The 27,849-nt window shown below is 40.2% G+C and overlaps 1 protein-coding gene across 2 annotated transcripts; it reads left to right on the forward strand.

The window, feature by feature from the left end:
- The first annotated feature begins 3,343 nt into the window (after nucleotides 1-3,343).
- On the forward strand, nucleotides 3,344-27,404 carry GIPC2 (GIPC PDZ domain containing family member 2). 2 transcript variants are annotated; one of them, XM_040073524.1, is made up of 6 exons: nucleotides 3,344-3,611; nucleotides 11,249-11,434; nucleotides 14,857-15,037; nucleotides 18,379-18,488; nucleotides 19,178-19,259; nucleotides 27,195-27,404. In XM_040073524.1, the coding sequence occupies exons 1-6, from the start codon at nucleotides 3,372-3,374 to the stop codon at nucleotides 27,347-27,349; spliced, it is 954 nt and encodes a 317-aa protein (XP_039929458.1). In that variant the 5' UTR covers nucleotides 3,344-3,371; the 3' UTR covers nucleotides 27,350-27,404. The 2 variants fall into 2 exon arrangements, with proteins under 2 accessions (XP_039929458.1, XP_039929460.1); XM_040073526.1 differs by lacking the exon at nucleotides 3,344-3,611 and adding an exon at nucleotides 3,842-3,944.
- The last annotated feature ends 445 nt before the right edge of the window (nucleotides 27,405-27,849 follow it).

Consider the following 27,849-nt stretch of genomic DNA (forward strand, 5'->3'; position numbering starts at 1 on the left):
TGTGTATCTTTTGTGCTAGTCTGACTCACCAGAAGCAGACTTTTTGGGGGTCAAATAGGTTTTCCTTAAACAGTGAAATTTTCCATAACTTAAAGTGAAATTCTGTGCGCTTTAATTCATGTGCTAGACCTAAAAAATATGAGCCATGCACATGATACTGTAAATATAATTGAGACAATTTCATTTTTCCAGTAAATCCATGCTAGTCCTCTTTTGCAGCTGACATGAGTAGTTCTTACTATATTGCTTATGGAACTCATCCTATAGAGCCTGGGCCTTTGTCATACAGCCACTTACTGTTCAGCACCCAAACTGAGCAAATAGCAGCCCTGATCTCATGAGGTGCAGAATCTCAACCCTTCATTTGTCAGTTTGCTCAGCAATAGGCTGTTGGATGGCGTGATTCGTTTCCTCCAGGCTTCTCCAATTAATTGCTCTATTATTTAAACAGTGAAAATAGAGATGTATTGTTGATCCCCTTGGGTGTGGAAGGTATAAGTGCCCTGAGCTTGTTGCCCTGGAATAACTGGCTTACCCAAGGGAGGAGCTGTAGAACAGCAATCTTGTTAGTCATGCCTGATTGCTTTATCAAGGACAAACTGCCACGTTCACCTCCTGTGAACAAAAACCCCCTAACACCGCCCCACCAGCACCTGAAATACCATATAGCATTTCCCTGGATAAGGATAGATACTGCTTGTATAGTGAAACACTGATAGTGCCATTTCATATCCAGCAAAGTAACTTTGTTCCACATGCATTCTCCACACGCTTTATGGCTGTTGCGTGCCAGGATTCTTGCATCACACGTATTATGTGTGAAAAACTGAAGAATGGGGTACCCTGTAGTGTGCAAGATACCTGGGAGAAAAGGATCAAAACTATTTTTCTTTTTTTTAAGTATATGGTTTATTTTTCTTTCTAAAACCAAGGCTAATAGCAGTTTTATTTGTTAACTCTCTTCAAAAAGTTTGAAGTAATTTTTGTATACTTAGTATCCTGAGTTGCTGGTGGCTCATTTGGATTGATTGATCTAGTTTTACTGTGCATTAATTAGTGCTGGAAGATATTTCCTTAGAGGGTGCATATCCAGGGGAGTCTGAAGACAGGACTGGTTGTAGTTGGAGAAAATGTCTCTGTCCCTTACAGTATTCTTTTCATTCACGTTCTCAGCAGACAGACTCATTTACAGTTCTACAAACCAACCAGTCAGCATTGTGTTATGCTGATTAAATCATTGAAACTGCTAATCCATGATCCAAGCAATATTAATAACTAGTACTTGTAGATTAGGGGGAAAAAAAAGTCCATGGTAATGTACCTTTTTCAGTAACAGAGATGAAACTGAGTGTTGAACACTTCTTTACCCTTCCTTCCAAAGCAGTGGGCTTCTATGACAATTTCATATAGATGCTTTTCTCGGTTTGGGGTTTGAAAATAATTAGGCGTGTGTGCAGTGTCATCCTCCTCCGATTTAAATGTCACAAAAAAGGTTTCATTTCACTTGTTACATCATGTAATTAATGATGGCATATACATGCTCCATACAGTTTTATTTGATCAGCTCCATTGGTCTCAACATTTTTTCCTTCCATAGTGAAAAGCTGATGCTATTGCTCCAAGCTGTAGATCAGCATAGTTTTTGTACCAATTTCAGCTGTTTTTCTCCATCCACCTCCACATGAAACATAGAGGCACACTTCCACTGAAGAAAGTTTTGCAACAGATACCTAAATTAGGACCGCTAATGTCAGTGAATTCTTTTTAAAATAAATCTGCACAACCTCTGTATATGTGGAAACTTGGCTGTGTTAATTTAGTAAATCTCATTAATAAAATGACTAATAAACAGTATTTAGTGGGTTTTAAGATTCAATTATATTTTCACAAGAAAGGAATGAGTTGAGACAACACAAATACTTGTCACTGATTCCTAATACATTTTAGTAAATGGGAAAAGGCTTCTTTTAAAACAAGTTGCTTATTTAAAATTGAAAACCAGCAAATCCCCCTAAATATCAAGATGACCATTAATAGTTTGGTGCTGTTAGTTAATACCTCATTTCGTCTTACTGCAGTGTTATCCAAGGAATGCCAGCATGCTCTCTGAATTGCATTCCAGTTGTGGGGAAAAACGTACACACAGTTTTGCAAATTCAGAGAAACCTTCAGTTTTGTGGTTTCAAACTGAACTGGACAGTCAACTATTAAAGTGTGGGAGCAAGTTTATTGTGCAGTTTTCTTGGGCTTTTTAGGTGGAAATTCCTACAAAATTAGTAACAATATTGAATCCAACTAGAACTGGATAAAAGCCATTTTTGAGTATTCATTTAAATCCACTACATGCTATCTTGGAAAAGCTGAAGTCAAATTGGCTTAGAACCTTTTTTTACTTTATGCTTTTTTACAGCATAAGGAGTTTAAAATCTGTACATAATTTCATGTAATCAGAGGTGTTCTGATTAGATCTGCTAAGAACTTTTGACTTGGGGCTGCCTCACAGTAATTCATGTCTCTGCCTGCCTGGTCTGACTCCATGTGCCCAGAATACTCTTTCTCTGCAATGGTTTGGGGTTTTTTTAATTCTGAAAGTCAGAAGGTGTGGTGAGGCAGTGCTACTTCTCTCTCTGCCTTTCAATCACTTTGCTTTAGAAGTGCTGAATGTTGCCTCATGAATTTTGCATTCTTCGCTTCTCGAGTGGATTCAGTGCACTACTGAAAATGGAGCAGTTGCACTGAGGTGAGTGTGGTTACTTCGGAGCACAGATGTCTGCTGTAAATGAGAACATCTAACTGCAATATGTAGTTTTACTCCACAGTAGAGGCAACATTTTGAATTCATTAAATGTTACAAATACTTGAAAAGTATTTTTTGTGTTAAATCTCAGTATTTCAGAGCAGTTGTCCAGTACAATAGGAAGTCTCTTAAACTTTGGTTACGTTACTGTTGCTTTAGTAAATAACCCTTAGATATTTATAGAGATTTAGAGATAGTCAGTGATGAGAGTTGCCTGAAGTCCGTGTACACTTTAGGTTTTCTTTTATATCCAGGGTATAAGTCTATACCGGTCAGTATTCAGTACTTCGCTATTAGCAGAAATTCCCGAACTCTGAGTGGGAAATCGGTGAAGGACCCCTCTGTGGCGGGGGCAGGAGCGTTCTGAGCGCAGGCAGGGCAGCTCCTAGCCCCGAGCCGCCCGGGAGGGGCAGGGGCGGGGGCGCTGCGGGCCCTCAGCGTTCCGGGCCGGGCCGGGCCGGGGCGGGGCCGCACCTGGCGGCCGCGATGGCCGCGGGGCCGGGGCGGCGCCGCGCCGGGGGCAGAGTCCGGCGCGGGCTGCGGCGGCCGCAGGAGCCCGGGGCCGGCGCGGAAGATGCCGCTGGGGCTGAGGAGCAAGAAGAAGGACAAGTCCAAGGAGACCTTCAAGCTGGTGGAGAGCGAGGCGGCGGCCCCGGCCCCCGCGGCGGCCCCGGCGCCGTCGGCCGGCGCGTCGCGGCTGCAGTTCCACACGCAGCTGGCGCACGGCAGCCCCACGGGCCGCGTGGAGGGCTTCGGCAGCGCCCGCGAGCTGTACGCGCGGATCGCAGAGGCGTTCGGCATCCACCCCGCCCAGGTAGGGCCGGCACCGCGCCGGCCGAGGCGCCGAAGGGCGCCGGGGCCGTTCCCACCCGCGGGCATCCCGTCCCGGGCTTGTGTGGGCATGCCTGCTTCACGCTTCTCGCGGGAAAAAAACAATGGTGCTCTTGCCCAAAACTCCGGGGTCTCGGTTGACGCGGCTCTTGGGCACTGCTTCATTCCAGTTTAAAAAGGGACAAGGGATTTATGAGGCTAAATGTCTGGAATGAAGGCGTTGAAGGGGAGGCGATGTGGTATAAATGCTCTGAATCGGACGACATTGTAAAATTTTAGCCGAAAGTGATGTTCGGAATGTTTTCTGCTTTTTCAGGTAATTACTTTTAAAAGGCTCACTGTTCAAGTGGAGTTATTTAAGTCTGTAACAGGATTCTTTTTTAAGTTCTGCTGCCTTTTTGATCTTTTTTTTTTTTTTTTTTTTTTTTTTTTTTTTTTTTTCTGAGCCATGTTCTAAACATTTGTTTGGATAAGGATTCATTTGTGTTCGTAAATGCATTGTTTTCTCTTAGTTAAAAGGTAGTGGCCGTATCAGGTTCTTCCTATGTGGTTCTGTGAACTTTAACCTCTGAGTGGCGAGTTGAAACAGAAGGCTAACATTTCATTATGCCTACGTGTGGCTGTACAGCTTTACTTGTTTTCTTTGTAGATGACATTTTAAAAAGTTAAAAAGACTACTACTATGACAGGCTTTGTCCTGAGAGTTTGCTGTGGCCTGTTGTAGCATTTCAAACACTGAATTGTAAGGGGAAAGTGGCAGTAGCAGTGAACACAGTTTAACCGGTCACTGTTGCATTAAGTAATTAAGAGGCAATGCAGACCTTTCCAGCTGCTTTCTGACCTTCTGCTCCTTTGTTTTCTTTTCATCCCGAGCTGCTGTTCCCCTTTTGTTCTCTGCCATCTCAGTTATACCTTTTATTCTCAAGTTCTCATAATTACCAGATTGTCTTCTATTTTTGTTTTCTTCCTTCCACTGTTGAACTTTTGGCTCCACTGACTTGAGAAAGAACAGCTTTCGCAGAGAAATTTAATTTTGTATGAATGGTATGCTCCTGTTTCTCCTGCTAGATGTATAATCTGACACCCTCAGAGGTTTTAGAGGAAGCACCATGTATCATGGGCATCATTGCCAGCCTTGTGCCAGACTAGAGAAATTTCTTATTTTCTTTTTCTTCCTAATATTCTATTCCTTCTATTTTTTTTTTTTTTTTTAATGTGGCTTATTGCTAAAAATGGATGGAGAATTATTGCTGGAGGTACTGAACTTAAAATCTTTTACTCTAGTAATTTAGTTTGCTTTAAGAAAGTTGCCTGAAGTGAAAATAGTGAACAAAAGTATTTCCTGGTGTAAAGGTGACATAACAGAGTGAAGAATTCGGACCAGAGAGTAATGCAACAGAATTTTAGATAGACAAGATAGATCAGTGAACAGCCGAGAAATATGAATTTATTAGAATTTATTTAAAATGGTATTATTTATTCATTAAAGCTGCTTTTGGACAGATAATCCAGTGTAAAGAATAATTCCAGAAGCTACATCTCAGCACACTGAAAGACATTGAGGTACTCAAATGCCTTTTGTAGGAGGAAAGTTTCGGTGACCCTGCTCTGCTGAAGCCTGTGGGCAGTGTGATACCCGACTGCCTTTGGAAAAAGGCCCTATCACAGAGATCTCTACCCTGTGCTGTAGTGGCTGAGCTGGAAAATAATGAGGGGGAGTGGAGGAGAAGAGCTCTGTGAGAGAGCATTCAGATACCTTTTGCAGAAGTGAATACATTTAATATGATATGTGAGTTTACCACAGGGTAGGCAGGAATATGGATTCTTGGATGAATTCCTGCCTAAGTGTTTTAATACGATTCTGAATGAGTTACACTTGTAATCTGTCACTTCTCCTTTTGACTCCACATGGTTACAGCACCTCTTTTCCTCTTTGGATCACATCTCCCAGGACCAGCTGAGTTTAGCTTCTGCTGGAGAATCCTTTCCAGTTTCTGTGATTGACTGCCAACAGAGGGAAGCTTATATAAAACACAGTATTTGTTGGACAGACACTGACAGAAACTTCTGTGCAGACCTGGATCATGACGAGGGTAGGATGGGGACAGGATAAGATGGGTATGGCTTCAAACGGGATGTTTGCTAGGTATCTGTGAAGGAGTGAGACATAACAGTAGCTTTCTGAGGCTTTTCCTGTACTCATCCTTTCTTGTAGTTATTCTATTCTTCACCCATCTTCCTAGGTGAATTTCTATCTGTCGCCCCTTTTGAGCTGAGGGGTAGGCAGAAGCTTCCCTTTCTGCCTACCTCTCCTGACTTTTACAACGTCCAGCATTTCTTCTTTTCTCTGTCCGTGACTGTTCTTTCCACAGGGAGGAGGAATGAACATGACAGGATTGCCTGTGTCATTGTCACCAAAACTGCAGAAAAAACCCAAAAACTCTCCAACAACTTTTTTTTTTAATATATATTAGAGAATTAATGCATTGCTTTATTCTGGCCAGGATGTGCAGTAGAAATCATTTCATCCACACAAGCCCCGGTTGTGCAGTGAAAATCATTCCATCACACATAATTCCTTATCAGAACTTTTCACACACTTATACAGACAAAACCCAAAGAAATTCTTGTTCATTGGTCTTAAATTACGCAATTCTTAGTATTCGATCTCCTATTGCTTATTGATCCCTTCACCTTCGATGCTAATTTGGTCCTTGCTCTTCAGGTCTCTTATCGCTCTTTTCCCAGACCAGGTGTCTCTGGCGCTGCCAGGCTGTGATGTTCGGGGGTAATGGTCCTTAATGTTCGCTTATCTCCTGTGTATCTTCTGGCTACTCTCGATCTGTGGACGTTTAAATTTTAAATTTTAAATTTTAAATCCCGGTGAGGAGTCTTGTAAAGAGAAAGTTCAATTCCCCTCCCCCTGGGCAAAGGAGAACAAACCCCTGACTAAAGTTACATAAAAAAACCTGTAAAAGTTGTATCATTTCCAGCATAATTATTATGAGTGTTGTTTGAGGTAGATCACATTGTTCTTGACTTTTAACTTGATTGCTTCAAGAGGCTTTCAACAAGAAAGCACAGAGCTAAAATAAAATAGATAGATGCAACTCTTAACTAACAACACAACCCACGCCTAGTTACGTGTATGTTTCTATTTGCATAAATAACAGAAATATCTTCCCGTATTTATTCCATGGAGGTTGAAGGAAGAAAAGTAGTTGGAGAAAGTATTTGTGTATAACTAGGCCTTTTAGAATTACTCCTCCACTGTGAGTATTGGGAATGTAGCAGGGAATGTTATGTTCCCCGTAAGGGTGAAAGTGCCGGGTGCAGCCTGTATGATAACTAAACGAGCACTGACTAAAGGACAATGTGGGTCTGTTAAAGCATTTGGTGGTGGTGTGCTCCTGTGAGAGCACATGGTAGGGCTTTAAAGTATTCAGAGTAGCTAATCAGGCACTGAGAGCGTGGATATTAAAGTCCAGCTGTAGCAGGGCTATTTCTTGATCAGATGAGAAGGGCATGGTAACCCATAGAAGCTGTAGGGATTTTCCTTTGTCTACTTGCAATTTGCACTTTTGATTATTTTGTTTGCTTTGAAAGGTGAAACGTGGTGGGCCTGGTGAACTAAACTTAATGTTCAGTGATTGTGTCTGTCCGGAGCCCTTGAAGGTTGGGGTTTCTTTCCCAGTAGAAGGAATTTTGCATCACAAGGGTAGTTCAGGAAGAGACCTTTCTGGCAGCAGTAAGGGCAGAAGTGCAGCTCCCTCTTTCTCTTCAGCTGCTGAGCTTGTGTGTGGGCTGTTTTTCCACAGGCCTTCCCTCCTCATGCTAAGCAGTCAAGTATACAGTGAGGCTGTGCCACATTAAACTTTCATAGAAGTATTTGATTTAAACCTCTTCAATTTAAACTTTTATGAAAGACTATCAACAAAGAAGCCACTGCTGAAACTTGTGTTTCTGAACAAAACTGTCCTTTTAACAATAAAACATCTGAAGTGTATTTTAGAGAAAAGGGTAAGTTTGTGAGATCCTCATCAACAAATGTTGGAAGTTTTATTGTTTTGCTTATCTATTGAAACGAATTGCTCACAATCACGCCTACGGATTGAATACTTTAAATGAGCAAACTTAACACTCCCTACAGAACACCTCCTCCCAACCCTATGGCAAGAATTGTTTGCTTGCTGTTTCCCTTAGCAGTGCTTAAATGTCACACCCACATTGCTTGTGATGCTTGCTGTGTCTTTCAAATACTTTAATTGGATGTATTTGAAATATTTGTACGGAAATAATTGCATGGAAGAACTTACACTGTAATACTTGTTTACAATCCCCTCCCCAACAAACAACAGCAAAAAATAAAAAAAACCCCAAAAACCCACTCCCCCCCGCCCCAAAACAACAACAAAGCAAGCAAACAAAAAACCCCAACCATATCCCAAAACAAACAGCAAAACAGTGAATTTTTATTTTATAAGACTTTGAATGTTTTGGCCAGGTTGAATACCTGACAGTACCAAAAGCACACTAGAGTCTAGAATCTGGAGGAGCTGGTTACTCTTCTTGTTGCTGAAGCTGGTCAAGGCTCCCACATTTTCCTTGGGGAAGATAAAGTGAGGAAGATTCCTAGAAAATGAGTTGGTGATTTCTTGATACAATGACATCTACATATATAGGGAAATATGTCAGTGGGTGTTACATCTTGCTCAGATTTAAAATTCTCAGTTCCCTACCTCTTAAACAGAAAGTGATTTTTGATCTCTGTAAAGTTATCTGAGATTTTTAAATACCTTTTCAATAGCTTCTGAGTATGTAATCTATCAGTCAACTTATTGAGTTCTTCTCAACGTGTCAGCTCAATATGGGAGATTAGAGTATAATTAATGCATAGAACTTGCAATATGGTACTGCATATATACTTTATGTAACACATCATGTAACCCTCTTTATCTTAGCTAATACAATTTATTTATATAACACACAGTATAGCCCTGGTTTCATTGGCTAATGTGGTCTCTTCCAACTGAAGATATGGATGCAGGGAATAATCTGTTAGTCATCTTACTGGACAAATCTATTTTATAAAGTTGTGCATAAGTTCCTAGTGTCCAGTGACATGGAATTTCCTTGTTCTGAGTGCTGCAGAGATAACTCTTGGTGAAGGAGGTATCCTAGACACTTTGTAAGTGATGTAACAGTTCTGATTTATAATATCTTGCTAAAGTTGGCATGAAATATTCACAGCGCTGGTATGCTGAGTTAAAGACCAAATGCCTATGAAGGTTTACGGTAAGGACAGAAAAGACTTAACAATGAGAATTGCACATTGAATTTTTTTCTTGCTTCATTTTAGCATAAGAAAATTACTATTAAAAATATGCAAAAGTTTGAGTGAGTGGAAGCTGGCATTTAAGTATTCAAGTATATAATCTGTCATTAGGTAACAATATTAAACTTATACAAAATCTATGAAAAAATACGATTTTGGAATCCATAGGTCCCATTTGTGTACATATAAAGCTATGCTATAATCGGAAGATGGTGTAGTGGTAGACCTGGGTAGATACATCTTTAGTACATTACTCTTTGCATATATCTGTTCTGAGAAAAAGCATTTGTTCACTAAAGAGGATGAAGAGTGATTTAAGTTTTATTTTTGACTGGCTGATGCTCTCTCAGCCTTGTGGTTAACACAGAACTGACTCACAAAAAATTCTGAAGACTTATAGGCTGCAGTAGGAATGCCATCCAGATGAAGGTCTATAAAGAGAAACTCTAGATCAAGTTTCTAAATATCACATTTCTGCTCTGTTGCCAATTTTATCCAAAGGTGTGACATTATTTACTAGATTGTCTGTTTGACAAGGTCAGATGAAGGATGCTAATGTCTAAAATGCAAAGACAGTGCTTGTTCATCACAGGAACAATGAACTGAGTTGGTTTTAAACTGGCAAAATTATCTAGCTTGAGATAGCTGAAAATGTGTATGTGAACTTGATATAATCTGTTTTAATTTTTTGTTTAAAAAAAGAGCTTGTCATTAGATATTATTCTTGTCATTATCATTATTATTTTCAACTTAAAACCAGATTAATTTCTCTACGTCGTGTTATATCTAGAGTATTGTTTAACTGGAAACCTTTGCATTACCTGAGCAAATAAAACTAATGTCTATTAAGGGTGTGCTGGTACTACTTTCATTGTTAAATAAGGTGTTAGATTGCAGTGGATGTTTGATGGATTAGATGAGATAAGCAAGTAGCCATTGAAGTAAGGCTGTTTGGTGGGGAGGGTTGTTTGTTTTGTTATTAAAAACAACAAAATAAGACCTCCATCAAGAAAACAATCTCTCTATTAACTTTCAGTCTTTTGAGATTTAATCCCCCATAGTTCCAGAATCTAAGTTCTAGAAAGCTCCAGAAACTTGAATGCTCTCTGTGAAATACATTAGTAAAAGTATCCACTCTTCGTTTGACCTGGAATCAATTTAAACAGGTTGGTGACTTTCATTTCAATTTTTCTGCTTTCATCCAGTGATGCCAGAATGAAGGAAAAGGTGTGTGTAGTGTTCTGTGTGGAAAACCTGTGTCTTTGCCTCAGTGAAGCAGATTTTGCGGATTCTCTAAGTTTCTCTTGGAGCCCAGTTTCTCTGGTTTGGCTGCTGCCCTGTGCTCTCCAGTGCTGCCCGGGAGGAAGCTGTGTGGTTCCCTTGGCCCTCACTCCTCTCCTGCTGCAGCTTGGAAAGGCTTGGGCAGCTTGTAGCTGTGATGGGGCAGATTGAGCTTGGCCAAATTCCTTCATGCAACTCCATGGTGGGCAAAAGCTCTCTGTTCCCAAGCAGTACAGATGGATTATTCTCACCTTGCCTATGCCCAGGACAAGAAACATCCCTGCTGAAGAACTGGCATAAGTGTCGGGAGAAAAAGGACTGCCTGAAGGGAAATCCCGCAGAAATGCTGATTTATAAAGAAGCAATTTGACCTTTTCATAGAGCCTTGCTTTTACTGGAGCAGGGATGACCCCAGCTCATGCTGGGGATGGCTAGGAACTAAGGCTTGTCACTTCCATTGGAGATAGCGTGTTGTGAGCGAATGAGGGAACACATGGAGCAAAACAAAGCATTTCATGGTCTCTCATGACTCTTGTTTTGATAAGCTCTATTTTTTTTCCCTTTCCTCATTAAACTGCTTTCAACTAATCAAGTTTTAAAGTAGTCCCTAGTGATCTTTGAATTGTGTGGAATTTAATATGGGTGAATGATGAAGCAAAAGTTGGTGATGGCTCTTCAGTTTGCTCACTCTGACCTCTGGTGCAATCTGTACCAGCTCAAGCTGCCTCTCCCAGGGCTGCTGTGCTGAAACAGGCCATGAGAGGCTGCTCACACAGGTAGGTCTCTTTCCTATGTTCTCTGCCAGCTCATACCTGCAGTTTGAGCTACTGATGCTTTCTGTTGCATGTGCTGGAGAGTATCCCTTCTCCTGGTACAGCTGGAGAAGGGGGATCATTTTAGCTATGGACTTGTCACAGGGGCCTGAACTGTGCTCTCATTTTAGCTTCCTATCAAGCTCACCAAACCTAATACACTGTTAATGTGTTTGCTTTCCTTCTGCACAGATCATGTTTTGCACTTTGAACACTCATAAAGTTGATATGGACAAGCTCTTAGGTGCGCAAATTGGCCTTGAAGATTTCATATTTGCCCATGTGAAAGGACAGCGAAAAGAAGTGGAAGTTCTTAAAACTGATGATATGCTGGGACTTACCATTACAGACAATGGAACTGGCTGTGCCTTTATAAAGGTAAACTCAGTTACCAGTGAAATACTTTGTCCTATAGAAGCTCCTCTTATTATAATAGGTTAATTATTGGTTTAATGATCCTTTGGAACTATAAAGTCTTTTATCATCATATATATGGTAAGTGAAGGATAAGGTTGCTCTTCTTTAGGTACATAATTCAAAATTAGTTCAGCTAATCTGTACTGCATGTCATTCAAAATCAGTTCATTTGTTCATTGCTTCTGTAACATGTATCAGCTTTACAAAGAGACCATTGTATCTCCTGAGCTACTCTGAGGTGGTAGGTGTAAGATATGGCTTGCATCTGCCCCCTCCTGTTTTAAACTGATTTTCTGATGTCATTTATTAGATGCTTATAGAACTTCTGTCACTCATGTGATAATGAGATCATGTTCTTTCAGTCTCTGGCTGTTCCCAGAAAGGGCAGAAGCCTTTGTGCTGTACAAGAGTAGGGAAAAGTATAGCAGTTTTTCAGCTTTCCAGTACTGTTGCCTTGGATAGGGTGAATTACAAGGATATGGGTTAACATAATTTACCACAATGAACTTGAGTAGCAAGTATGGGCAGTAACATATGCTATATATTAATCATAATTGCTTTCCTTCTCCTCCTCTATGTGACCCAGAGGCAGTATGTTTTAGGACAAGCAGAGGATGAGGAAATGATGCTGCCCTTCTTTCTAGACTAGGTATTAGGAACTTTAATCACATTTTCTGCCTTTTTGAGATTCTTTGCTCTAATATACTCCAATTACCCATTATTAGTGAGGCCTTAGCAATTATCTTTGATTATTGCTGCCCCAATCACTGTTCTCATTGTAAAGAGAGCTTCTTGTACGGAATGGTTGTATTTTCTGTTCATTCCTTAGCTACCATGGCTATAAAACAAGACACGGTTGAGAAATCAGTTTGCTCATCTTTGCTGTGGAAAAACGTGACTGAGGTCATGTTTGTGGAAGTCAAGATGGAGTGAAGGTTTCACTAAGCATTTTGGCAAAATCATAGCCTAACTTTTATGTTTACAGACAAAGAACTGTGAATTTCTAGTGATGGCATCTATACAGCCCATAACATGCTGCTGCTAATGTGGCATTTTAAAAGAAGGCATTGAAACCCGTGCTTCAGTGAGCGGTGTTCACGAGTGCAGCCCTGTGCAGTGACACTCCCTTTGTGCTTGCTTGGTAACAAGCAGAGAGAACAGCCCTCACACAGACTCCTGCACAATTGGAGCACACTGGAAAACCCTCACAGCATTAGCCAGACAAGCTGTAATTTCCAGTAAATTGTGTAAAACTCCTCTGAGCAAATACATATTTCTCCTTGTACCGGTCTAATAATAAGCATTGTAATGAAAATGGTGCGGTTTTCATGGGAATGCATGAGGTTTAAGGAGTTTCTTGGAGATTACTTCTTTTGCTGTTGTTGCAGATTTAGCTGTTGGATCTTTTAAACCAGCCTAGAAAACATGTATACAAAATGCATCTTTTTTATAACTTTATTTTCTCGGTAAATGACTAAGCAGAGACTGTATGTAAAATTTCATAGAACTGATTTTGCTTATATACATATATTTTCCTTGAAAATTTGCAACTATACCCCTTTCTTAATTAAAAATAAATACTAAATTTACTAATTGGTGGGTTGTTGAAGGTTGCTCTGGGTTGTAGTTATTTTACTGTGTTTTGTGTAACATGGAGGTTTCTAGGTTTGATGTGGTAACCCGACCAATTTTAAACCTGACAGTGAACTACAGGTTTTTTTCCTATGAAATTTAGTCTTATTTTGCTTTACTGAGAACAAAACCTGGTGTCATTCTGCTTTCATAAATTTGTTTTTGGTGTACACGGGCAGGTGGGTAAAAGTACTATGGAGTCAAATTAGCATTCAAAGAACAGCAGTAGAACTTGAAGTATGACTGAGTGGTGTTCAAGGAGACATTATCAAATGGAGTAGGCGTTGCATAGGAAATATAGATCCTCATAGCTTCTCAATGGACTGTAGAGCACTTGAAATACAGGCAATTGCATCTTAATTACTGTGACAATGTAGCTCATCTGTGTCAGTTAACTTGGAGTGATGATAAAAAGTGACACAAATAACAGCCAGTGAATATTATTTAAACAGTTTTAGTGTTGGGATCCAAGTGCAGAAGAGAAAGTAAATGAATATTCAACATGTAGAGTAAACATTAATTCAAGCCGGGTGGGACAGGTTTCGAGTCCTGGTAACAGAGACGCATTTGACACATTTTGCTCCTGGTGCGTATGATACCTGCGTCCGTATTCACCACGAGGCTTCTGTTTGGTGTTAGGAGGAGTTAAGCTCAGCCTGAAGCTTACGATCGTGTCAGTGCAGTGTAGGACAGCAAGCACTCACACTTCCCACTGACTCTCCGACGGAGGCCCACGCGTGGGCTCAGACGTGGCAGGGGCTGGGAGCAGCTCCTGGGAGGGTTGTGCAGCCAGGCTGGCTGCTACAGTGGGAGGTGGCGATGTGTCAATCTGCCTTGTCTCACTGTTATCTCACGCAGTTAGCCTCAACCACATCAGTCTTTGTTGAAGAGATTGTCACTCAGGAACACGTTAGAACGAAATTTGTATCTGCAAAATGTGAGCTATTTTACTGCGTCATAGCTTCTCTATTCGGTAGCCATATAATAATGGCTTACGTGATGTATGCACATGATGAACAAATATGACAGTATGTAACAACAATAAACAGAATCACTGAAATTTAAAGCGTGATAAATCATAGAGGTATTTTAAAGGTTTTTCTCCATACTTTTTAAATTACAAATCATAAAAGCTGTAACTTCTGTTATGACCTTTAGACTATTTGTGTTTTCCATGAGATGGCAGTTAGAAGATTTTCTTATTCTTTATTATTTCAGAGGATATCCTTTAATATACAGCTGTATAGCTTGTTGAGGAAGATAGTAGTTTCACCACTGGGGATGCATCTTATTAAGATCGGCCCTTTACAGTACGTAATTTTTTACTAAGTCCCTGGACCGCACTTGAGAACAGAAAAATTCTGTTCCTATGCTTGTTAAACTATTAAATAGGAAAACTCCCAAAACTTGAATAATCATTCACATTACTGAGATGTCTGTGATCAGTTTTAAAGCACAAAAAATACTAGGTTATTCAGAACCCTTTATTTCTAAAGTGTGGCTGCATTCTTTTTTCTCCCTGAGTGCATATTCAATGCTTATTAAAATACTTTGTTTGAAAAATAATGCTTTTCAAAATATGCTTTATGATAATCTTATAGACAAAACACACTGCTGGAATAATAAGCTCAGTGCTATTGATATTGTTAAGTGACATTCTTGAAACTCTGCGGTGTCACCTCTTAAAAATTATCACCTTTTGAAGAAATGTTTCTAATTCTGGTGTTGTTTTTTTTTTTTTTAAATAATAGCGAATCAAAGAAGGCAGCCTTATGGACCAAACCAAAACCGTCTGCGTGGGTGATCACATAGAGACCATAAATGGAAAAAATGTGGCAGGGTGTCGTCATTATGAAGTTGCCAAAATGCTAAAAGATCTGGAGAAAGGTCGGAAGTTTAAGCTGGAGTTGGTAGAGCCTTTGAAAGCATTTGGTGAGTGACCTGACTGTCCACCTTGTTCAGTAAGACAACTTGATAGTGAAATCCCAACATTGCGTTACATTGTGAGTTTTTCAGAATGCAGCCAGGTGTCCACCTAAGGTAATGAAATGACTACAAAAAAGTACATTTAGTTTTTTTCTTTGAAGTGGAAGGTTAATGAATGAATTTTCTTCCATCTTGCTCTCTCCAGCAGACATCCTGGTGTGGGTTACCTCAGCCTGAGCCTTAGTCTCAGTTTCTTTTGCCACTACATGATGTTGCAAAATAAGTAAAGGAATTGTTTATTAGGCACAGTTTTAAAGCATGGATCACTTCACCAATGTCCTGATCCTCAAAACTCTTTTGTTGCTCCATTGATTCATCATCCCTGTTGTTCTGTGTGTCAGACTTTTCTATTTCTGGACCCTTTACTGGGGTCTGTGCTCTAATGCAGAAGGAGTCTGGAGCAAACCCTGTCTGGGATCTCCCAGAGCACCTCCTTTGCTGCCTGCCTGCCTGTTCACCCTCTCCCCAGCCTTTTTGTGGATCTCCAGTCATGTAGCAGGTGTACTCAGAATTGGAAGAATGCAGAATTGCAAAGCTCTGTCTCTACTTGCCACCTGCATGCTATGAGCAAGTGCTGCTTAAATAGGATGAATGTATACCTACTGCTAATTCTTGTATATATTAATTCTATCAATATAGAAAACAAACAAATGAGAAGTTTTGCTCAGGCAGTCAAAATAGAGACTGAGTTACAATTTTTAGTATCCCAGTTTTTTGGATCTCCTCCCCAAACCAGGTAGCATTTTCCTGTAATAAAAACTTCAAAGTAGTACTAAACCATAAATTTGTATTCAATATCACTGTCTTCACTACAGCAGCAAGAGTTTTAGATGTTTTTCTAATTTTTTTAAATGTGTTAGTGGTTTACAGCTACTGTCATACACCAGTCTTGACACTTGGTGTCAGAATAGCAGCAGAAATTGAAAATGAAAGAAATGCGGAGTTTTCCTTTTGCTTTTGGTGCTTCTGAGAACAATGAGAGTTATGAGTAGATTCTACTGTGTTTGTATATAAGTTGGTACTGCTGTTAACTAAATGTGTGTTATACATTATAGTATATTGTGTGTATATATATATATTGTGTATATATAATATACTGCGTATATATATACATATATATACACACACACATATATATATACACACAAAGAATTGCCTATGTTGTCTATCACAATTAGTCATGCAGCAATACCTTTTTTAATATGGGCCTATAATTTGTGTTCAATGCTAGAAATGTTACACAGTCTGTTTGTAAAGAACAGGGTAAATCAGCATTTGATGGATGACTTCAGCCATAATTTAATAGTATTTACTCTAGTCAGGTGACCAAGATATCTTTTAGTCTGCCTGTGATGTAGATGAGGAAATGCACTAATTTCATGGCAATACTTTTTTTCTGACATTGATTTAAGAGGCAAGTAGAGTTTTGTGGACAGATTTTTGGAAGATGCATTTGTAATAACATTTATAATAATACAAAATAACATTTAGGATGTTATTTTCTACCCTAGAGAAATTAACTTGCAAATTGCAGTGCTCAGTAGGTTCAAACATCCTGCCTTTATCCTTAGGTACAGTTAGGCCTCAGGGACAAGCATAATGCTTAAGCTGCAGTTTAAGCACTAAGAATAGCCCCGGAGGAGATGACAGACGAGATCCAGATCCTGCTGGACAAGTAGATGCTGAATTCCTGTTAATTTCAACAGAATTTGGTGAGGGTACAGAAATAAGAGACAAGCCTTTGTGTGAAATGATTTTCATTTTTCTTCCTCTCAGCAGAATGTGAAATAAGTATAATTTACTGGCTGGACATTCTTCTACCATGTACATGCAGGCTGTCTCAGCTACTCTAGGCAAGGCTTGTAGCACAGAATTAAAGATTTGTGCCAGTCACAACCTGGCCTTCTTTGAATTGTGAAATATGAATAGAAACAAAGTAAAGGCAGCATAACACAAACTCTGCATTTTAATTATAGGAAGATGAAAAATAATTTCTGTGATAGCCTGTGTTTTGGTCGGAAGCTCTGCAAATAAAGGTTATATCAAATCATGAGTTTTAAGGTGGTAATGGTGACAGAATTTGAAAACTATGGGGTTTTTATCAGGAATGACTTTTTGAAACAAGTCTAGCAGAAATGATGACAATCTTAAGGATATTTTAAACTGTCCTTGAAGCAATAAAAGGATTAAGAAAAAGTGTTGATCCTAACCTAAAGATTTTCTATACGAGACTGTGACCTACTTATTTGTATCATGAAAGATAATAAAATTTACTTTTCAAGACCTGTTCAGCATAATAATCTAGATTTGTGACTACTTATGTAAGAATGCTGAGTTGAAATCTATCTGAGCAAAATTAATGCAATATGTAAAGTATTGCCTTCAATTAGAGCTTATTAGAAAGGCCTGCTGTTAAGAGGAGGAATAATCTGTTAGAGAAAACAGGATAATTAAAAGCAGTTCTGCAAAATGGTCTCCTCTCTTCTAGCACTTTCCAGATTTACTATGTAACTCCCATGTCAGTAAGTAAATTAAAACCTTGCCGTTCTTGAATGTAAAATTGCATACTGGAACAAGAAACCCAAATCTTAAGTGATTCCATGCTCCATTTACTAACTTGGGTGCCCTTACAAAGGATTAAACAAGAAAGGCTGAATTAAGGTAAAGGAAACTTTGTGTAAACCAGGTACTCTTCCTAGACATTTATCAGCTGTGAAATAATATTGGTGAAACCAGTGGAAAACCTCCTGCTTATGGCCACTTCACCTCTGTGAGTGCTGATAAGCAAATTGTTAGCTCAGCCCAATGTGGCTCATCATCACCTGCTTAGGAGTGTTTACACCATTGCATCGGTGAAAGATAGAAATGTTGCAATGCTAAACCTGCTATATGTTCTGTGGTAAAGACCAGAATAAATCAGCAGCTGGCTGGTGACTTCAGCCACTGTCTAATATGAAGGTATAAATACTTTTCTGTAGAACAGGAAAAAAAAATTACACAAGGTGCGTATATGAAATTAATGCCATAGGCCTGCTTAGATATATTGGTCAATGGAAGTGCTAGCCTTCGTGCAGTTGAGCAGCTATTAGAATTCAAAGACAAGAAATTGTCAGCAAAGCTGTGTTTAGAACAATTAATTTATAATTAGATTTTTACATAGTCTAGATCTCCATTAGAATAAAATGTGAAGACATTGCAATAACCAAAACAGATACCCCACATTCTGTTGTATTATATATGTAATTTTGTTTGGTATTTTACTTTTGTTGGATATTTTTTGTCTTTAGAAAAGCTGGAACCAAGGTCCAAGGGCAGAACTCTGTCAGAGGCTAAAGTCTCCAAAGGGAGAGAAACGCTTCGCCTGAGGACCAAAGGCCCTGCTACTGTGGAGGAAATGGTATGGTGTGGTATATGCCCTTCAGTAGTTTAATCACCTAGCTTGTGATTTATTCCTCCCCAGGTAGGAAGGAAAAATGTGGATGTTACAAAGTTTGTGGGATTAAAAAGAACAAGTAAAGTTGATGACTAGCAGGGGTAGGATGGGGCTGAAGAACCTGGAAGCAGAGAACCTATGGATGTCATGGATTACAGGGATGAGTTTAAAGTAGATTAGCCCAAGGAGTGCTGAAAAGAGGGAAAAAAAAAAAAAGAGGTGGGATGGTTGTGAAGAATTTGTTCCATTTCTGATACTGAAGTGTATGGGGTTTGTGGAAGGGTTGTTGTTAGGAGAGGCCAATTAGATAAATTGGCATGAATTTGTGGAAAACTAGGATTAGTTTGGTGAATAAATGTTATTTATTCTGGGTTTTCTAAAGCTGATGAGGATTAGGTGAAGATCTGGATCGTCAGGAGATATAAGGCCCCTGTTCAGTTTGAATGTGTGAGCTGTGTGGCTTGATATTAGGAGGAAAGCTCATGTTTGTGAGAAGAGGGAAAGAGCGTGAAAGAGCGTGTTTTATCTACAGATTTAGTAAGTCTAGGTGGCCAAGATGGAGTAAGGATAATCACTGGCACATTGCTGGTTATTTTGACATCTGCATGGATATAATCATACTTTTCCTCTTCTCTCCCTTTATTCCAACAAAGCCAACTGAAGTTGAAGAAAAAGCAATTAAAAAAGTGGACGAGCTTCTTGAAACATACATGGGCATAAGAGATACTGAATTAGGTGAGTTTTAGCAGATACATTGCTACAAGATTAAATAATTTCTCATTTTCTGTAGTCTAAAATTTATTGAGTACTTCAGTCTCTGCATATAAGTGAAGCAAAATTTGTCCTGCCTCCAGTCTCAAAAACTTGTCTGTATTTCTATAAATGTGTTTGTCTGATAAAAGAATCTCCCTCCCACTTCAATCCTTATGATGTAATTACTCAATCAATCCTCTATTCTTTCTGCACATTATCTATACACTGTTGTATGAATTTTTTAGTTGTTTGCTATAACTGTCACCACTGTATTCTTTCTGGCTTATATTTTCTAGTGGATCTTGTGTGTGCCATGGTTAAAGATTCTTAAGAATAAATATGTTTATTTGCTTTTTTGCCCCTTGGCGTAGACACATCAAAGTTGATTGCTGAGGTTTGAACCTGAGATCTTCATCAGTGAGCAAACAACTATTTAGCAAGGGAACTGACAGAATAATTACAGGAATTTACCAAAATCTCTAAAACCTGTGTTCTGATGAATGTGAGAAAACTTATAGAATATTTACTAGCTATAAGAATAATTGATTTATAATGAAAGAAGCTACTTAACCCCAGCATCATAAGTTCCTTAAAGATGCACCAAACTTGTCCTTGCAGCTGTTGCTTTTATTTGTTATTCTGACAACAACTAAATAGGAATTTCTATTTGTGTGGGGAGAAGCTGCAGTCTAGCTGTTGTTGCCTGCTGTGGCTGGCGTAGTCCTCCCAGGATCTTGTGGAACTGCTGGCACTGAGACAAAGAGGAAGGTATTTATTATGGTAATATCTTGAAAGAATCAGCCAAGAAAAAGAAAAGAATAAGCTAAATGGAAAGTGATCTTGAAAAGAAAGCTTTCATGAGAGAGAAATGGAAAAGGCAAAGCAGAAAAGAAAATAGGTCTGGCATGAAGCTCCAGAGGATAAAGCATCAGGGCTGGAGGGGCAGGGCAGTTAGCACAGAAGAATGAGAACAAAAGGTGGTTATCTGAACAGCCAAAAAGGCCTTTGTGAGATGCTCCTACCAGCAAACATCTATTTGGCAGATTCTGCTAGTCTTCTCACAGGAAAAAATGTGTGTAAAACAGTACTTGTCCTTCAGTCTAAGGTCGAAGTGGGCTTCCTGGCACAGAAGAGAGGCCAGAGCTGCCCAAAACTTGAGTTCTGTTTTGTAGGTTCTATTTAAACTTTCCTATCCCCAGGAAATTAGAAGTTCTCAAAATTTCCTTTCCAGCAACTCTAATATGTGATGCTGCTGCCGTGTAATACACTCCTGGGAGGCCTGTGTGGTGCTGAGCCGCGTTTGGGTTCCGGAGGATTCCATGTCCCATCTCACTCCTGCAACCTCTGCGCCTCAGTCTGTCTCTGGCTCAGGCTTCAAAGCCCTGAGTCTCCTGCCAGCTCTCCCTCTGGGAGCTGTTTTTGTCCTGCAGCTGTTGCAGTCCTGGCTCAGGCTGGGCTTCTGGAAGCTCCTGTCCTTGCAGGTTATTTCCAAGGTCCCCAGGCTCCTTGCCCTGCAAGAATAAGCAGCTAGAGGTGATCTGCTTTTGGTGTCCATGGGAAGAGTCCTGTGGGAACTGGTGTTCCCTGTATTTTTGGCTCTCAGTACTGTAAACAGGATGGCTCTTGCACAGTAGACTGAGAGGTTCAGCTTTCAACACATATGGCTGAGTTAATAGCTGAGCACTCGGTAGAGTCTACCCATGAATCCCTTGAATTTTTTTTTTTCCCCAGAAAAGAGCTAATGCCCTTCATCTTTCAGTAGGTAGTTTGGAAACTTAAAAAAAAAGCAGCCTTGAAAGAATACTCAAAGAAGGAAGAGGCCTTTGTTCATAGAGAGGCTCTTTTCTTCCTAGCTGGGTGGTGGTTTTGCCCCTCACCTCTTCTTTTCCTCCCCAAAAGGTAGTGAAACCAAGAGAAGCTGTCAGAAATCAAAGACTATAGGGTTCATGGAGCTTTAGTTTGCACCTTTGAAACCGTATCCTGAAGTTCAAATCTGAGAGTCAACAGCCAATGGTGATGACTCAAACCCCCCAACTTTACCATTTTAAAACAATTAAACAGCTCTAGGATTCTTTAGGAAAGGAGAGCTAATCACCTGTCACAAATCTGTTCAATTAACAGATGTCAGTTTTTCACATACTGGATGTGATCAGTCACCCATGAAAATGAAATATGAGGAAAAGATTCATTCAGAGGATGCCAATCACCACTTAGCTCAAAATTTCACTCATTACTCAAGCCAGATTAGATGAAAATGCAAGTCATCACAATGTGCAGCTGACAAGTGATTAAGATCTCAATCATTGCTCACTTCCATGCACTTCTGTTTGTCAGAATCTTCAGATGTCAGTTAATGTTGCTCTTTCATCTCCATTAAAATGACACTTCCATGGTGTGATTGAATTCTGAAACAGTGCCCCAGTTTTACACCACAAGTTAGAAGGAAAGGAAAGAAAAACTAATGTTAAATTTCAGACAGAATTGAAGCTGAGATAAGGCCTTTAATTTGTTCATAGTTAAGTATCTTGGCAGTTTCAAGAATGGCTGATTAAATCTACACAAAAAACCCTTGGCTGGACCAAAATACTTGGAAACTGTAAAAGAAAATGCATGCACCTCTTTTTGGCACAGTTTTTATTTTTGTTTTCAGAGATCTAAATGCTGTTGATATTTATATACCTGCTTTTGGATGCATTTTTACCTTTTTACTTTCTTAATCCTTTGTACTGAAAACTGGGCTTAATCCAGAGAAGGGACAGCTGCCTCTGGAAATGTCTTCCTCAGCCATTTTATGGACACACTAGAAATTGGGCCAAGGCTTGACTTCAGTATTCTTTAAAACATAAACACACAGCTGAGAGATAATTCAGGTTATTTAAAATTCTATGAGTGTTTTCTTGTAAAGGAATTTGAGCAGTTGATTAATAGGAGCAACTCAGGAAACAGTGAAAAATATTGGCATTTATTTATTTATTTATTTATTTTAAATTGTTATGGACTGCTGTATTTAATCCCAAAAATTCTGTGTAGGAGGGAGCCTGGAACTAACCCCAGAATGCTACCAATTCTAAATGATGGCAAAAGGGCTTCCTGTCCAAATTTTTTTCAGCATCTTTTGGCTTCATCCACCAATATTTTGTTCTGCATCATCCTATTTTTCTACTTTTGTATGATTATTTCCTTTCTGTTGCTCTCTATACTGCTATCAGACATGAAGTACCATAGAATCATTAGAGTTGGAAGGGACCTCCAATATCACCGAATCCAGCCCTTGACCAAACACCACCACGTCAACTAAACATAGACTAAGTGTCACACCCAGTCATTTCTTGAATACTTCCAGCTATGGTGACTCCACCACTTCCCTGTGCAGCCCATTCCCATGCTTAACCACCCTTCCAGTGAAGAATTTTTTCCTGATGTCCGACCTGAACATCCCCTGGTGCAGTGATGGGCTGCCAGCTTCTCCCGGAGAAAGGCATGGGGAACGGTATCAAAGGCTTTACTGCAGGCCAGGGAGACACATCTACAGCCTTTCCCTCATCCTGTGGGTGGGTCACCTGGTCACAGAAGGAATCAGGTTTGTCAGGCAGGACCTGCCTTCCCTAAACCCCTGCTGGCTGAGCCTGATCCCCTGTTTGTCCTGTACACGCTGTGTGATCACACACATGATAGTTGGTTTCATAACCTTCCATCACGGAGATCAGGCTGAAATATCCTTGCATATTCTGTGTTTGTTTAAAAAATTTAAGATCTACTCCTCCATTTTTGACTTAATTTTTCAAACTTACCATCTAGTCAAAATATCTTAACAGGTTTAAACCTTTTTTGTTACCCAAGCTTCTTAGCTTGGCTCACAAATCCAACCCATCAGTATTCAATAGGTATTTTTATCTCTAAATGCTTTAACTGAAGTGATATTCTCCCTGAATTTGTTTTTTTCCTCTCCTGTCACCAGGATTCCTTTCCCAAAGGGTTTTATTGTATACGTCCTGGGGTATATTGTTTATGGCTGTTCATTTACTCTTAAAGAATAATGGGAGTTTTTTGATAAAAGGAAGGGCAGCAAGTCCAGTTAAACAAAACAAAAACGAAAAAATTCAAGAAGAATTAGTACTTAAGAAAAAGGAACATGAAGAAATATTTCTAATAGTTCTTGAGTACCAGATCTGACAATGTTCAACATGAAACTTAAACTAAGAAGTGTTAAAGTACTGGTAACTCTAATAGTGTGTTTCATTTTCTGCTTCAGAGTGACAGGACAGGACAATAACCTTTGTTTCCTTTCGAGGAAGGCAAAACTTCTAATAGCATTACAGCTAAATAAATATTGAGGCTTCTGTCAGGACTTCTGAAAAAAGTTTTTTCAGAAGTTACAGTATAGGATATAGGTAATAAAACTACTATGTAAGGTAGATAATAATGGCAGGCAGAAGGTAGCTTTCATGGCTTGTGCCCCATGTATCTATTAAAAATGAAAATAAGGATTTTGTGAAAGATCTTGAAATTATTTTAAAGGAACTATATTTGAACAGCCAACATATTACTTTGTTCGTATTCTGGGAAGCCTGATCCTAATTCTCCGTTAAAGTTGACAGGAGTCTAATTCGTTTCACCACTTTTAAGATTGCTGAACTTTTCACATTTTATGTTAAAAATTAATCAGATATTAACATCCCCTGAAGTGAAATGAAAAAAGGAAAATCTGAAAACAATTGAGGCTCTTTTGACCGTGGAAAAATATTCTGTTGGAATAAAATTCCTGTAACCACTTATTGTGCAGCTCTTACAAGAAGCAGTGGGGAAAAGGGAGGGGAGACAATTTGGCACGAAGCTGTCACCCTCTGGAGAACCAGCGAAGTTTTCTTCGAGCTGGCAAGTATCCGCTGAATGCCTTGGCACCCGGGTGGCTTTGATTTGCCCCGGGAATTCCTCGTCGCAGATGTCGCCGTGTGGGCAGGCGATCCCTGCGCAGCTGTGCCGCCCTGGGAACGCCGTCCCGCGGCTGTGGCAGCTGCCTGGGGAAACGGGAACGCGTTCACGGGGCGAAGGAGAGGCTGGCCAGCTTTCTGTATGAAAGTAGCGCAGCGGGCTCGGTGCCTTGGCAGAGCCCGGTGGTGCGCAGGGGAGGCAGGCTGGCGGCGGTGCCAGGGAAGGCAGGCTGGCGGTGGTGCCAGGGAAGGCAGGCTGGCAGTGGTGCCAGGGAAGGCAGGGAAGGCAGGCTGGCGGCGGTGCCAGGGAAGGCAGGGAAGGCAGACTGGCGGTGGTGCCAGGGAAGGCAGGGAAGGCAGGCTGGCGGTGGTGCCAGGGAAGGCAGGCTGGCAGCGGTGCCAGGGAAGGCAGGCTGGCGGCAGTGCCAGGGAAGATAGGTTGGCGGTGGTGCCAGGGAAGGCCGGGCGCGGCAGTACAGCCCGGCTGGCGCTGGAGGTCAGCACCGCCCCGCTCCCGCTGCCTCTCCCTGGAGCCTGCTGCATCACATCGAGTGGATCTGGGAATGCGAATGTGCTCTGGTAAATACACTGCATTCACTGTGCCCAGCAGCGCTGATTAGACTTACTCAGTGCAGATGGACCTTTTTTTTTTTTTTTTTGAGGCTGGTTTAGCACGGCAGTGATGTTCTGATTCTTCTTGCATGGCTGGGTTGAAAGTCGATCCGCTACGTTTTTAGTGGATTTTGTTTTCAAGTTTTGCAAATCTATAATAAACCAGTTTTTAGAGTCTATTTAATTATTTGGGAAGGTCAATCTTTAAAGAAAGTTGTGTTTGAAGTTACACTTCCTGTTAATGGCAGTTTATTATGTGCAGTTATGAAGCTTTAGTTGGGGCAGTTGGACTGTGATATCATGCCTTGTTGCCTTGTTTGATTGTTGCTGTCTGTGTCATATCGTTCTTCCATATCTCTTGGCCAATTTATATTAAAAATGGCTAAATTTCTCACTCTCACCCTGCTTGAACACTTGTCTAGGCCCTTGCTTTTCTGTTGGCAGCTTTTTCTAAGTATCTGGTGTAACAATATCTTGATGCGTTTGCTCTTACTTCACCTTGCACAGCTCTTTTCTCCCCACCCTTCTCCCAGTGTCCATAACAGGTAAGTCCACATCCTGCTTCATATCCAGAAATCTGCAAAGTTTCAATTATACTCTTCACCTCATTATCTCCAGGACTTACTCTTCCCTGTAAGTACCTTCTTGTGCCACATTGTCAGGGTGTATAGAGTGGTGTTGATAGAACAAATCCTTATATCCCATTTACCAGGAATAAGAGTCCCCTGTTTAATGCCCATTTCCCATGCAGACTTGTCTGAATCATAGTCACAGGAACTTCATGGGGGACCCAGAGAGAATCAGTGCAACAGGAATAGGGTTTCTTCTGGCAGGGTCTTGGTGATCCTTGAGAACCACTAGTGGTGCCTGGGAAGTTGAGGCACACTTGAACTGTCTCCATCACTGCAGTTTATTTGTCAAGATTTACATAAATCTTCTTTGGACAGCTTTGTGTAGTTTGACATACTGTGATTGTGTTTGGAGCCTCACATCTGAACACAGTTAAAACCAAAACATCAAGTTTCCTCAGAATTACTGTTGTTGACATTTACAATGTGGAATAGGGCTCAAGCTTGCTTATAGCTTGTTGCGTGTTTGCACAACAGCAAGTATTGTTTGCCAGAAGTTCATAACCATCAATAAAACTGAGCTGAGTTTTAGATCAACAAAATAAAGTTAAATAAATTTCAGAGCGGGAAAGTTTATTTTTGTTTTTATCAGGGAGATTTTGCCATGTTGATTCAATACAATGTATGTGGTAGATGGCAGACTGCCCCAGTGAAGATGTTTCTGTGGCTTCAAAACTTCCTTCCCTTTCTCAGGCACTATATTATGTGTTTTGCATTTGGGCATTCCTCTAAGAAAAGGCTAGAAGCTATCAAATCCTTCACTTTGACACTTGAATTTGATATACTCATGAAGAAACTGGTGGTTATTTGATGTTTAACAAAAGATGGAGGACACCTTGCAGTTTAAGGGAGGTCTGTAAAGTAATCCCCAAATGAAGCAGATGTTAATGTTTCATCTCTTGTACTGTACCATCATTTTCCTGTGAAGAGAGGCTGTGGAGCAGAGATACAGGTCAGAAAATAAACTGTATTCAGCAGTGCTGTTTGCGCTGAATGTGTCTGACAGAGCATTTTGCATCCCTCAAGCCATGGTATCTTCCTGCCACTTCTCTGGGTCCAGCTTAACCAGGAGAAACTTCTGTGTTGACTCTTTTCACCCTTCATGGAGGTGCAGGTGTCATGGGCAAGAGAGGTTTAAGTCCTCACAGTTTTCATTTGCTCTAATGTCCGTTGCCAGCATTCAGTGTTGTTTGGGATAGACTTCTAAGTTTTCCTAGAGTCCAAGAAACTGCAGTGGCAAAAGGTGAGGGATGAGCACAGCAGCTAAGGAGTCAGTCCTAAGCAGCAGCCCCAGTGTAGCCATTTCAAAAGTGAGCGCTGACATTTGATAAATTCTGATGCTTTTGTGGTAAATAAGAGAAAATGCTGGACAATATTGATATACAAGATACCACAGTTTAACTCCATTGTATGACGCCTCTGCTTTCATTTGCCTGGATACCAAGATATTCCTAGTGTTTGGTGGCTCCAGTTTATTGTGCACAGCAGCAAAGCCTTTCTCTTGCTTCTGCACCATTTGACCCACCTGGCTGAGATTTTCAGAAACAACTTTTTCACTTTCTGGAGGCATAAGCACAAACTAAGTACATAATTCCTGTTGAATCCTAAATTCTCCTGGTAGACTTTGCATCTGCCTAAGCTGACCTTACCAGGTGTTGAAAATAGGCATCCCAAAACTATCTTGGCCCTCTGTGTTAGCTGTCACTTTCATGATAATTACATTATTTTGTTTTGTTGCTCTTTAGCTGCAACAATTGTGGAAGCTGGAAGAGACAAGAAAAACCCGGATGAATTTGCAGTGGCCTTGGATGAAACTCTTGGAGACTTTGCATTTCCAGATGAGTTTGTATTTGATGTATGGGGAGCAATAGGTGATGCTAAGCAAGGACGACTGGAATGAGAACTGTGCAGTTTATCGATCCCTGTTTGAAAATAAAGAATGATTTGCAAGTACATCAGAATTTTATTTTATTGATGTGGATTCAGGGTGCTCTGCACCACTATTCTGACCTGAGACCTCTGACCTTCCTGCAAAAGAAGGTTTGTAAAAGAAATGAAGGTAAACCCAAACTTTTGACAGCTGCAATTTAAAATGTTTATTTTACATATAGATATTACTGTGAGGAGAGTGTCAAGGTGATATATTTATACAGAAATTTTATGAAAATTAGGTAATTTTTCTTGTGCATATGCTTTGATACCAATATTCTGAAAAGACACATGCAACAAGGAATTTGGATAATTTTACCTCTTTAGAGAGGTTCAAAAGGTTGTTGAGAAACTACCTAGCTTCAGGCTGCAGTTCCCTAGTTTTCTGCTGTCTCTGTGTATTAACCTAAAGCCTTAGGTTTTCTTGCAGTTTGGCCTGGACATTGCTTTTACTGTAGGCAAAGCTGGGAA

This window comes from Hirundo rustica, chromosome 9, assembly GCF_015227805.2.
Source record: "Hirundo rustica isolate bHirRus1 chromosome 9, bHirRus1.pri.v3, whole genome shotgun sequence".
NCBI classification, from domain to species: Eukaryota; Metazoa; Chordata; class Aves; order Passeriformes; family Hirundinidae; genus Hirundo; species Hirundo rustica.